This window comes from Microchirus variegatus (genome assembly GCF_963457635.1).
Source record: "Microchirus variegatus genome assembly, chromosome: 20".
NCBI classification, from domain to species: domain Eukaryota; kingdom Metazoa; phylum Chordata; class Actinopteri; order Pleuronectiformes; family Soleidae; genus Microchirus; species Microchirus variegatus.
In genome coordinates, this window is record NC_139821.1 from 9230807 (window position 1) to 9245040 (window position 14234).

General features: G+C 43.2%; 1 protein-coding gene across 1 annotated transcript; it reads left to right on the plus strand.

Moving 5' to 3' along the window:
* Positions 1 to 222: 222 nt before the first annotated feature.
* ccdc3a (coiled-coil domain containing 3a) lies at positions 223 to 6909 on the plus strand (the record flags this gene model as incomplete). The annotated part of the gene is made up of 3 exons (XM_083906536.1): positions 223 to 626; positions 1068 to 1245; positions 6604 to 6909. The coding sequence occupies 3 exons, from the start codon at positions 223 to 225 to the stop codon at positions 6907 to 6909; spliced, it is 888 nt and encodes a 295-aa protein (XP_083762662.1).
* Between the last annotated feature and the right edge of the window lie 7325 nt (positions 6910 to 14234).

Here is a 14234-nt window from a genome sequence, read left to right on the forward strand (position 1 = left end):
AATAAAAATAATAATAGCCTGAAATAGCGATGTCGCTGTGAGAGGAATAGCTAAATGCAGTGAGAAACGTTGTTTTTGGAATTTTGGTCAAGACGAACTTCTTTACACTATCAGGGAAAGTTTTTTAAAAGTTTTTTTGAAACGTAATTTTATGAAATCTGTACAAAACAAACATTTATATATTCGATCACATCAGGTTTCAGTGACATTAGGCACCTCGGGATGTTTTCCACGACTCTCCTCCTCACAGCGCTGTGCGTTTTTACGCACTGGGGCGCTTTTACGCACGGGTGCCAGCTCCCCTCCGAGTGGCGGCCGCTGAGCGAGAGCTGCCGAGCGGAGCTGGCGGAGATCATCGTGTACGCTCGGGTTCTGGCGATACACCGGGAGCCTCTGAGTAAAGAGGCGGGAAGCCTGTACAACTCGCTGTCCGGGTTTGGGTATGGATACGAGGGCGCAGAAGAAGGGCTGCTGTACTCGGCTGAGGTGGAGCTGCTCTGCGACCAGGCTTGGGGCAGCATGCTGGAGGTTCCAACCGGATCAAGACTCAACCTGACAGGGCTTGGGTACCTGTCCTGCCAGTCCTACACGGTGATGGAGAACTACTCCTACTTCTTCTTCCTCAGGTGAGGCAGCATGCATTCACAGATACTGTATATCAGTATCTGGCCAATACTGCTGTAAATCACTGGATCAGAAAAACATGAAATCCAAAAAACTTAATTATTACAAATAGTTTACAAAGCACGGAGTCATGTTGTAGTTAGTTACAGTTATGGCAAGGTGGTAAATGTGTTGTTATCAACTGATATTGGATCAGTAGGGACTCAAAGATGTGATACTGGTATTGGTTTACGAAAAAAAGAGGTAGGAGCTATTAAGAACACTAATTTGAGCTACATTTAATGTAAATGTTGTTAACTAATCCCCCAAAAAACTGCTTATTTCACAGTTTATCTTAAAGAAAACAATGAAAATACATATATAGGCAACGAAAAGGTTAGTGACACTTGAAATTCTCACAGGTTTCTTTCCTCACGATTCCTCCCTGTTTGTGCCACTTGCAGGATGGACGAGAACTACAACATCCTCCCACACGGCATCAACTTCCAGGACGCCATCTTCCCCGACACGGCCGAGCACAGGAGCATGTTCTCCAACCTCTTCCAGTACTCCAACTGCACCCAAGGGAGCCAGCCGTTCCACACCTTCAGCCCTGAGTGGGACCCTCAGGAGGACAGCAGGGTAGGACATCACGCTCATGCACATTCCTGTGTCCTGAATCTGCAGTGGTGAAGCTGAGGAGGCTGAGAGGAACGTAAGACAGCGGAGTGAGGTCACAGTGTATACTTATTTTGGTATTTGTTACCACTTTGGGACGTTTTCTGGCATAAACACCGACCTTGTCAGGAGGCAGAACCTCATGTCTGAGGAATGATTTAAATTGTGGTTACCTTAAAGGCGCCATATGTAAGAATGTGGCCAAAAACTGTTACTACATTCAAATTCAAAACACCAAGGTCTTTTAGGTTTCGTTTTCTGACGTAACTGGCAACCCGTGGTTGCTCGGCAGCTGAGACTCTACTGACTGCAGTGATTGGTAGACGGCGGTAGGTGGCGCCACATGCCAAAGCATGATTTCAAAACATAAAAATGATTTGCAGTCTGCAAAAGATTTTTTTTAATGCAAATATTCTGGCTGTACTGTTGTTGTTGGTGAGTTCAGTTTGTTATATGGATGTTTTTCCTGAGTCTCTGTGACATATTAGGAGGATTTTATGGCCAGTTGATTTAGATTTATTACATAATGCACCTTTAAGATTGGATTTCGTGAGTCAATGCAATGTCTTGTGCAAACCAGCGTGTGTGTAAACATCTAATCTTTGTAGAGTTGTGATGCTGACTCGATTGCAGTCAAGATCAATAGAATCAACAAAACACTCTTCAATTAAATTCCAGCATCAGTGATCACATCCCAGCAAGTTGAAGATGATATCAGTAACAGATTGGTCATGGTGCGTGCCTCTGGTTCCCTGAGGCAGGCAGGATGAGGACTGGGCAGTGGTCAATGGTCTAATAGCAAAGGTCCACCATCTTTGACAGGCTGCAGTTTGAAAGTGTGTCGGCCTCGATCCATGTCAGCATGAAGCAACACACCCCGATGACCTGGGAGCACAGATAAGCTGAACCCTGTCAACAGAGGGAGGAAGGTCTGAAGCAGAGATCTTTGAAGCGTTTATCGCCCGCTGTGACTTATATTTGCAGGTCACGACTTAAACAAGACAGAACAAGGCAGCGTTTGAGACAGGCACTTGGAGGATATCAGGTGCGATTTTGGACCGGGTTGCACATTTCATAGCCATTAGCCATAATGTGATATGGTGCACATTTGTGGTCAGTTCTGTTCCTCAGAAGTGAATTTAATATTTCACAGAAGCGTGATGATGGTAAATTGACACCTTCATATCTGCTGTGCAGCTCAGAAATGGACGTAGACGCACCTCACATACTGGAATTCCTTTGATCAGTATGCACACACTGTGAGAGGGTACATATCTGAATGTTCTTTGGTCACAAAGCAATGACACGACGATGGTTTTATATGAAACTCTCTCCCAGTGTTACGCAGAACCATCGTTAAGAAGCAAAGAAAATGCCACAATCGTTTCACGCTGGTCTTCAGTTTACAGGTTTATATTCAAGATTTGTGGTCATGCGCGACTCAAACTATTGCCGTCTTTATTATTTTTGTTAGTTGAGTGATAGTGTGATTGTGAGTTGAAGTACATATGAAGTATATATGTTAAAGGTCACATAGACCGGAAGTTCCTATTAACGCTGTTTTTTTTAGTGTGTATCTGCGTCATTACCTTGTTTATGAAGCCCTGAGGTTTCGAAACAAACAGTTCAGCCATTGCTGAGAACGCTGTGTTTTATTGTAATCTTGGGCTCAGCGAGATCTCTGAAAAAACCCTTTATGGTTACGTAAACAACTGTTCTCCCGGGCACTAGTCCGGGCACATTCGGTTGCGTACATTGAACCGGAGAAGAAGAATAACGTCCGTTGTGGAGGTGTTTCACGAGCGACAGTGTCTTCTGACTCTGGGTCTGACTCCAGGTCAAAGTCATAAAAGGGACTACGGCGGGGAGTCGTGAAGAAGCTATTTTTAAACATTGTTAAAACAATGTTTTGATAATCAGTAGCAGTGCATCCACCGTTCCAGAGGGGGGAGCTGTGCTTCTGAGAGCAAGTGTGCGGATATGTCACTTGGCCGGGTACTGGCCAATCACAACACAGTCTGTCTTCTGGGTGCGAGAGTTCAGTCTGAAATATCGCGGCTGGCGAACAGCGTCAGAAAAGAGGATTTCTATCGGCTCGTTTACAGCAACTAGGAGGTTTTTGACCATATAAACAAGTTAATGTATGTAAGTAGACCTCCATAACTCACATATATGCCCAACAGGACCACTCTGTGTGAGCTTTAAGTTGAAAACAGAAATGCCCTAAAGCAGCCATTGAACACATCATATGGACTTTTCAAAATCAATCAATCAAATCCTTTCACGCAGCAGGAAGTTATTTATTAAAGCTGACCAGATGTTGGAACCTCATTCCAGACTCTGGTTAATGTGGCAGATGGTTCCAAATAAGGACTTACAATTATGTGACGTAAATATCCGACTTAAAGGGACAATGTGTAGTATTTATGGGTTTATATGACCCAAATTCCACTCTTTTATACATATTATGTGCTCCTGCATTGTCTAGTCGTTGTATAATAGTTTTTGTTTCATTTTCGTAGTGTTTCAAAAAGTCATGTAAAACAACATGGTCGCGGACCGCGCTTGCATAGCCACTGTTAGCAGCGAGACGCCATGTTTCTACCGGAGCCTGTAAGGACAAACGCGAGAGAACAAATCAAGTGCGCGTTACTTGTAGCGGCCTCCTCTCTCTCCGCTTCGTCTGCTACGGCCGCGGTAGCTCGCCCTCTCCCTCGCCTCACGAACCTCATCTGCTGACAAGGAGAAAGACAACGAGGACGACATTTGACCGGCTGCGGATACCGTAGCGCTCAGGGAAGGGAGGGGGTGAGCAGAGGAGCAGTTCTTTGTTGTAAAATTCAGCCTCTCCTCTAGATGGCACTATAAACTACTTACTTCACCTTTAAACCAGACTTTTAAAATACATTTACAAAGACAACAAATTTGACTGATTCAAATTTCTCTAAGTGGGACCCAGTCACACCCAGATTATGTGTGTGCAATGCGAGTCAAATACGTTTAGTCGGACTGAAACTGGCCTGGGTTGCGTCTTCTTAGCATCCCCTTAGCTTTGAGCTGAGGGGATGCTAAGAGTTACTGATGAGTTATGATGTCAGAGGTCACACAGACAGGGGTTAAATACAGGGATCGTGCAGAAGACGAGCTCCCACATGTAGAGACCACAACCTTCAGGCAAGGCGGGACACCAAACGGGTGTTTCGCTTCGGGAATTTATGGAGGATAATCTCCATCTACTATTCTGTGGCCCGGCCATTTAGACTTTAGGTATGAAGCAGAAGAAAAGGAAATTTCACTCCCTTGACATCTAGGTTTTGTCCACAGGATCTTGAAGTCACATCACTCTGCCAGTACTTTGGAGAAACCAAGAACTCATTCAAAGCAGCCTTTAAAACTGGAATGGGGAGATGTTTTTGCTTCTGGTTTCAGCCTCGTGGGAACAGACGTCCCTCAGAAGGACAGACAAGAGACTTCCTCCTCTTTTCTGCCAAAACCTTCAATTAGCTTTTTGTTCAAAGTCTCCTTTTACCAGCGACACGCTGAGCCGTGTTTACCACCAGACTCCTGGAAGCTCACTTTCATAGCAAACATTTAAAACTTACTCTCTGTGTAGCCTGCGTCTGATGGGTCACATTAAAATGACCGACATAATTATTCCCCCCCAAATAGCTCTGAAACAGCACATTTTTATGTTTACATGTAACCTAATGATTGAATTGTAACCACGGTGAGAACAGAGTCTGGTTGTAACTGTCATGTAAACACCTTTAACAAGTTTTCTGACTCATTAACATTTTATGTGGATGCTTGCTGTTAAAAGCTCAGTGTGTGTGTGTGTGTGTGTGTGTGTGTGTGTGTGTGTGTGTGTGTGTGTGTGTGTGTGTGTGAAGTAGGCTGTGGGGACTCATTTTGATTCATATCTTTGTGAGGACATTTTCACCCAAACTTTAATTAGGCTTAAGGGGTTTTAGAGTTAGGGTTAGAATGAGGTGTAGGTCCATATGAGAAGTAATCCGTTTCTATACTAACACGGTCCAGGTGCACTGATATGTTTTGGTTTTTCAGAGGTCATCAATCTCATCATCATCAGAAAAACAGGGAACTCTTGGGATCAATATCGCATCTTTCAGTGGATTCAAAATACATGACAAACTCAACCCTAACTTCAACTTTCTGTGGCCTTGATGTAGTTTTGGAAGAAAAGAGACATTGTCTCCAGCTCCTCCTGTGTTACTGAGTGTGTGTGTGTGTGTGTGTTACTTCACTTGTCCTCAAACAACTGTTTTTACAGATGATGCTAAACAGCAGGCAGGTGACACCCAGATGTTTTGACAGGTGGTCATCTGACTCTGAGCCTTCCTATGAGCGAGGCAAAGAGTTCAAACTGTAAAAAAAAGAAGTAGCAGTCACACTAAGTGAAGAAAAAAGACTTGTGCTGAAGGAAATGTGTTTCTAGAGGCTCTATTTTACACAAGGTGGCACACAGTGCAGTGCAAGTACCATTGCCCGTTTCCAACTGATAAAGTCAGGTTCTGTTGTGAGGCAGCAGAAAGTCACTGCACTATTGGCCAACAAAAACCTAGTCTAAAGTCAAAGGTGCAGTATTTTCAAGCTTAATTATACGGCTTAATTATGAGCCTACATACAGCAGGAAGCTTCACATTGCACCTACACGTTGGTTGTTGAACACACCTTCCTCATCAGTTATATGCAGGTTGAAAGTCGGAGCAATCACTTACCCTGTGTGCAGTCTAATTGAGTTGTTGCTGGCAGGACTCATGCACTACTGTTCAAAAGTTTGGGGTCACTTAGAAATGTCCTTATCTTCGGAGGAAAAGCACCCTTTTTCAATGAATATAACATTAAATGGATCAGAAATACACTCTATACATTGTTACTGTGGTAAACGACTATTCTAGCTGCAAACGTCTGGTTTATAATGGAATATGTACATAGGTGTATAGAGGCCTATTTCCAGTGTTCTAATGGTACATTGTGTTTGCTAATCACATTAGAAGGCTATTGGATGATTAGAAAACCCTTGTGCAATTATGTTAGGACAGCTGAAAACATTATTATTTTGACTAAAAATCATTATTTCTAATCTTGTCAATGTCTTGACTATATTTTCTGTTCATTTTGCAACTCTTTTGATGAATAAAAGTGTGACTTTTAATGGAAAACACACAAAAAAACTGTAGATGTGACCCCAAAACTTTTGAATGGTAGTGTATCTGCTGCTGTGGTTCTGTATTTTCTTCACCTCCGATTCAAAAATAACCAGCGACGTGTCATTACTTTCCTTCTCCCTCTTCCCTACAGCTGCTGTGTTCCTCGGTGCAGGCAGCGCTCTTTGAGGAGGAGGAGCAGCGACGCAAGATGCAGGAGCGCCTGGCCACCGTGGAGCGGAGGAACCGTCAGCTGAAGGAGCGCGTTCGCAAGGTGAAGCGTTCCCTGAGGAACAGCCGCAAGGCCACGCGCAAGGCCGAGGAGGCCCTGCAGGAGCTGCAGGTGAAGCTGAAGGCCGTCGAGAGGAGAGAGGGGCATCATCTCAACGCCATCACACAGGAGGAGCCGTCCTCGGGGCGTTACGCAAGCACAGCGAAGCGCCAGCGAATGCAACTTTAACTAAATCCTACCTGCCCTGACCTGCAGCCTGGACTGAAAACTGGCTGTTGAGAGTGAGAGACTGCTGGGCAGTCTCCAAGCAAGGGACAGACAAACACAAAGTGTCATATATCAAAGTAAACACGCCTTTAAAGTATTAACCTCCACAGTTATGTTGTAAGTAAAGTGCTGTTTCTCTCTCTTTTATATCTCTGACTGCGTTAACACAACATTGACGATGATTCCAGTTCATCTGACAAACACAGCAAGGCCATTTTACACAAAGATGATATAAAATGTTTTACAGAAAGACATTCAATGTAGAGTCTCCAGCTACATCCATACACTCCGTTTTCATTTAAAAACTAGAAGCACTCGGAGAGCGCAGACCTCCGCAATGGCAGCTCAGTCCCCCAACCACCCCCATGGATCACGCCCAAAAATCACTTGTTCCTGGTCCCATTGCGGATATTTCCTGAAAATTGCATCCAAATCCGTCAGCGACTTTTCGAGTTATGTTGCTAAAAGACAGACAGAAAAAACAAACAAATAGAAATAGTGATAGCGTTTACGGATCGCACCCAAAATGTAATCACTTGTTCCTGGTCCCATTGCGGACATTTCCTGAAAATTTTACTCTAAAACTGGATCTCAATCTCATTTGAGAGCCCTGAAACACAGGTGTAGTCACTGGCCACTCTAAAGAGGCGTAAACCAACGGATGTAGATGAAAATGCCAAAATGAATGCAATTGGACAGACCTACAACCAATCAGACCAATGATCCGGATGACGTATGCAGAGCGACGTAAAACAACAACGTGCTTGTTGTGGTTTTCTCGGAGCGTTGGCTATCTAGTAATGGCGTGTAAGGACTTTTGCCGTGGCGAAAGTAGTTTAAACTGGAAGCAACAGCCGAATCGAAAGACAGCTGCTATGCGGTGGCTGCCACGTTGGATGTATACAAACGCACAACGCTTCTCTGTCGTCACTGCGTCAAACCCAGGCTACTTTAGGGCACGTCTGTGTCTAAAAGCATCTTGTCATGTGGTCTTTCGTCGCTGATACGAACCAATCGGGACGCGGTGTGAGCAAAAATGGTGTGCTAGCATCCGTATTTAAAAAATGCAAGGGAAGTGTGGACGGGGATCGTATCTATGTTCCCCGGTCACATACAAAGCGGGGAACATAGGACCTTTTTCAAAAAAAAAAGGTCACAAACCGGGAAACTCCCTCTCTCACTCTCTCTCTGTAACCCTTACCCTAACCCTAACCTTTACCCTGGAGCTCCACACCCAGGCTTCCACAAAGTGGGGAACATAGGACCTTTTTTTGGGAAAAACGGGGAACATCGGACCCTTTTTTAAAAAAAAAGCTCCCAGATCGGCGATATGCACAGCATAATTCACAAATTTTTAAAATAAAATGGAGTAGTGTGTGGATGTAGCCACAATCTGCATGTCTTTGGACTGCGGTAGGGTGGAATCTACCAACACACGGGGAGATTCACTGGGATTCAGACTGGAAAACGAATTACCATGAGGTATCACTAGTATGAAGCACCTTCAACAATTCATAAGGTTTGCCATGTTGCTGGGATCTAAAAAGACATTCGTGAGGTACACACTATAGGAAGTGTCATATCAAGTGTTAAATCGAGGGTTAAAGGTCCACTGTGTAATATTGAGGAGGGCTTATTGGCAGAAATGAAATATATTTACCATTAGTATTTGGCTTTAAAATGGCGTGCTATGTGAAGGCCACTGTAGTTCCCTGACAGGAATAGGAAAGGGAGTAGTGAGCGTAGGAATCATCTCTAGAGAAGATTAAATCCATAACCTTACTGTACAACATCTGTGTTATTTTCATCACCTTTAGTTATAAACATTCTTTCAATGCTGTCAGAGTGAGTGGTATACGTGTGAGAAGGTTCGTTGACGATAAGGTGTACTTCAAGTGTGGAGTAACAAAGGTTTTTGGGGGTTTTCGCTTATACATACACAATATAAACTGTCCACTGGTTCAGTTAAGGTCTACAACATCACACAGAGAGAGAGAGAGAGTAAAGAAAGGTTAAGGTCAGAGGAGACACTGTATGTGTAGCTTTTGGTGTGTGTGTGTGTGTGTGTCTGTCTGTCTGGTCCATCAAGTGACTGGAATGTGTTTGTGTGGGCAGCAGCGTTGTGAACAGCAGGACGTCGCTGAGCTATTCCTCTAATTCTGTCTCAAAAACCAAAAGTGCTAGTGGGAAGAAAACGTCCGTCACATCACAAGGCCTCGGTGGATAAAAAAGGAACGCAGACGCCCAAGTCCACAACAAAACCAGAGACAAGACATCAAGAACTGTGTTCACGTCCCGTCAAACGCTGTCCTCTCTCTGCAAAAGGTGAAGCAGACGTTCATGGTCTGTAAGCGATTATAGAGGAAAGCGCTTTACACCTTTTTCACCCTGCAAACAGCCAAACACACTGTATCAGTGCACAGAATCCTTGACAGGAAATGTAATAAATGCCATTAAAAGAAAACGTGTCGTGACTAGTTATATTTCACAACCCACACTGTCCTGTGGAAAACTTTCATTGGCAAAGAAGTCACTGATACAGAAGATAAAATCTACCGTTTGCTGCTGTATATCCGTCTGATTCCTGCAGCTGTTCTGTTTGTAGATTAAAAAGACATCTGTACGGTCATGTGACCTTCAGTTAGCTCTGTTAGGGCCGTCGTCAATGTAAACACTGTTGCCTGCAACAGGATTACATCTTTTTTTTTTTTTTTTTTTTTTAAAAGGTGATCAATTAGTTTTTATTATTTATTCACTACCGTTCAAAAGTTTGGGGTCACTTAGAAATGTCCTGATTTTTGAAGGAAAAGCACTTACTTTTTTCAACGAATTAACATTAAATGAATCAGAAATACACTCTATGCATCGTTAATGTGGTAAACGACTATTCTAGCTGTTTTTCTTTATGGTACATTGTGTTTGCTTATCGCGTTAGAAGGCTATTTGATGATTTGAAAACCCTTGAAAACCCTTGTGCAATGATGTTAGCACAGCTGAAAACAGTTTTGCTGGTTCTTTGACGAAAAAAAAAAAAATATTTCTATTTCTACGTCTTGACTATATTTTCTATTCATTTTGCAACTCTTTTGATGAATAAAAGTGTGACTTTTAATGGAAAACACACAAAAAATGTATAGGTGACCACAAACTTTTGAACGGTAGTGTATGTATGTGCACCAGGCAGCTATTTACCTTTAGGATCATTTTAGAAAGTTTCCTTTTGTGACATGATTCATCTCAGACATTCTACAAGGGAAGGGAAGGGAAGGGAATTGGGCCTGCAACCAGAGAGTTGCCAGTTCAAAATCCCCTCGGGTCAAGGGCTAGGGGGCCTCTGAGCAAGGTAGCCATTGCTCATTGTTTATTGGACAATCTAAATTGACCCCAGCCACTAAGGGGGCCACATCCAGTGTTCTCCTAATGCCACTCCCAAGATCAGGAGGGTCGGCCCCTCCAAAAGAGAAGCCAAAGGAAGGGGAGAAAAAACAGGAAAGGATTAGACATGAGCACATTTGAGGGACAGCTCAGGTTGAACGGTTTGGAGGTAAAGTAAGAGAGTCAAGCTTGTGAGACGGTATATGGTCACGTGAAGGAGGAAAAGAGGAAGAGAAGAGAGAAGGTTCAGGAATGTTGTGAAGGAGGACAGGAGGACAGTTGGGGGAACAGAAGAGGACACAAGGGAGAGGACAAGATGGAGGCAGATGATCAGCTAAAGGAAGAAGCCTAAAGAAGAAAGACAGGATGTCTTAAACCTACTCTTTATGGTTGTCGTGTACCATTCCTTCTAAAATGAAATGTTTGTTAAGATCATTACTGACAAAAAGCAAGATTATTTACATCACATGTTAAAGTTTGGTTAAGCGTTTTGGCAGCAGCAGCAGCAGCAGCAGCAGCAGGAAGCCTGACATCACCCACTGCTGTTTGCAGTCAGAACTGTCCCCCGGTCATTAAAGTTACTGACGCTCCTCGCCTTCACCTCAAATTCCCAGTTCCACTTCCCGTTGGTCTGTGCGTTATCTTGCTGTGTCAGATAATCTGTCTGTAATTAACGCTGCTATGCTGATAAGTAAAGAAAGAACATCACGAGGGAGGAGGAGGAGGAGGAGGGGGAGGATGGGAGATGCAGGGGTGGGGGTGAAATTCTGCATTAAAGATGAGGAGGAAGGAGTTGAAGAGGCACAGAGATCAGTGACTCTGAGCAGCCAACGTCAACATGCACTGTTCACTTAGTGTGTGTGTGTGTGTGTGTGTGTGTGAATGGTCATTTTAATTTAAGAGAAATTAATCTGCCTCTTTGCTGTGTGTGTATGTGTGCATGTAATTAGCATCAAAGAGATGTGAAATGCTTTGATATCATTGTGTTCTTTGGTGTGTGTGTGTGCGTGAGTACGGAGGATAATCTCCCACTGAGAGCGAGGCGAGAGCAGAGGAAGTGCGCTGACTTTTGCCACAAGAGGCCAAACTCTGTTAATAAACGTTCGATATTATCACAACTTATCTGCGACGAGCAAACACAGAGCTGCTGAGCAGGGATGCAGCATGTCACTCGCTTTATTTGAGTATCATTTTCAAAGTGAGATTACGTTTGTGTGTTCAAAGGGCATGCGAGAGCAGGACACAGCAGCCTGCAGCTTCAAGATGATTTATTTCCTCTCACAGTCTGTTCAGGATCAGTGAAGAGTGCAATTAAAGTGATCGAGTGAGAAAAGAATTGAATGTGAAAGGGGACATATTATGCAAAATCAACTTTTTAAAAAATAGATGACTTGCTCATGTTTTTGTGGTCCTCCTCAGTCTAAGTTCAGGAGATAAAACACGTGATGTTGACTTCTGCGCTCACTGGGACGTCACAATGCGCTAATTTCCTGAAATTGTTGTCTCCTGGAGCTTCGCTTTGTCCGTAAAAAACACGCGAGAGTGCTGTCGAGGGCAACTGTATCCGAAAACCGGAAGCCCAGCGAAAAAGTTCTGTTCTTGGCTCCACAGTGCAGCACAGAGTTCTACACAAACTTCCAGCCTCAGAGAATTTATCCGTCCAGTGGATGCATGTTATATATGATGCCAATGTGCCTGCTAGAGCCTGCAAATGATCACTTTTTCAAATGCTAACTGCTGTTAGCTCCCAGTAGCCTCTGTGGCTGATGTCATTTCCTGTCACTTAAGTTTCTTTTACTTTTTTTTAACTGTGGAACTTTAAGATAAACAGGGCGTTCTGAACAGGGCTGTTTTGGCAGGGTGATTGAATTGCTGTGGTGTTTCATCCTTATGGTATTTTGACCAAACTATGTCACAGACATGTTCATTAGGGACCAGGGAACTAGTTTATTTTGGAGAAATGGAGTATAATATGACCCCTTTAATGTTTGCCCATTATGGAGGTATAGCCCTCTGAAGTAAAGCTCTATGTAAAGACAGACAACGCACCTCCCACTGATGCACACACCAACCAATCTCAAGTCAATCACAGCTGTCACTTCACAAACTCTTTCACACCTAGAGTAAAAGAAAAACACAAATTGCGGACCTTGCATCTCCAGGCTCTGAGCTGTGAGGAATCACACATTTATGCAAATGCACACTGGCTGATTATGACCTGCAAACAGCGTGTGCAAGATAGTTGAAAATGGTTTATTTCATAATGTTACGTCCAAAACAAAGGTGCCACTGGCAATGAATTCATTTGTTTATCAGTTAAAATCGTTTGCCACTGGCAGTTCAGCCTCAAATAAATATGGTTACTGTCTCGCTGATATTTCAAACATGATGAGTGGGTTAATTTACTGAACCCTTGGTAGCTATGTAAAATAATTAAAGTGGGAATACTAGAGTGCAAACCAAAGGAGAAACCACACAGGGAGGAAACATCTGTACACAATGTGTTTTTAATGCTTAAGCCCTATATCCGAGTGTGTTAGTAAAGGCAACATGTGCCTCAAGTGTTGGCAGCATCTGTTTTATGTCTGCTAAACATCTGCTGTGCGGAGCATGCACAGGCTAAATGTCGGTCAGAGCAGTAGAGAGTCTGCTCCATGTCTGTACACACACACATACACACACATGGACGCACACGTTAATAATTGTAGACATGTAGCTCTTACTCAGGGAATAAATATGACTAATGAGCCATACTGGTTTTATTTTATAGACATGGACGCACACAGACGCAAAACACACAACAATTAAATGGGTAAGGAGTCACGTTATGATCATTCAGGATTTATTCCAGGAGAAAAGACAAACGAAACACAATCAGTCGCTCCTGTGTCGTCACGTCGCGTCAAGTCTGATATGTGCACATGATTGTCGAAGGCATTGGATATACAAGCCCCATTAACAGAAAGTCACCATCATCATCAAACAGTGCATCAGGGTTCGCCTGATCTGACACGTGAGGGTGTTGTCGACGTGACAACAGTGCACAAGGTGGGAAATAGTTGTGGTCACATGCAGAGAGTAAATACAGCCAGCTACGGTCAGCAAGCGCTGGAACGAGGACACACACACACACACACACACACACACACACACACAAACACACAGGGAGACGCCAGGTTCAGGGACGCAACCTGCAGAGTTCAAGTTCGACAAACATTTTGTTTGGGAGGTACAGTTTTTAACGCTCAGCAGCTTCTGGTTAGATTTACGGAGGCAAACGGAAATCCCAACTTTAACCGTCCATGAAAGACACAGTTGTAATAATAACAATCAATGGCGATAAATAAACACTCACAGTTTGTTGATAGTGGTGAACTTCCTATTTACCAGGATACATCTGAAGTGTAATATTTCATGTGAGTGACTAGTCTGGCTTGCCAACATACAGTCCTACTGATTTATTTGGAGTTGCCTCCAGGGGGAGACTCGTGTTTTTTTTTTTGTTTTTTTTTATTTGACATCATGTGATATTTCAGTGTGTTTTGGAGCATTTTTAAGAGTTAAAATCGTATGTTTACAATTATTGTAACAAAATTGTGAATCAGCATTATTTTGGTCAAGATTATGACATGGAATTTCAAGTTTTCCCACATTGCCGACTTCCAGAGCTACTTAAGTTATCTACTTCGCCTTGCGTACTTTCAAACAAACTATGCTAGTCTTTAACTATCGAGCTTAGCTCAGCTTACTCTGTAAATTAATTGCTAAGGTAGTTAGTTTGTGACTAGCATGGTGCATTGGAAAGTGAGCAAAGCTAAGCAGCTAACTGAAATAACTTGAGAGTCTATAACTAATTAGCTTAGCTCAGATTTGCTCTATAACCAAATAGCTGAGCTAGCTAGTTACTGACT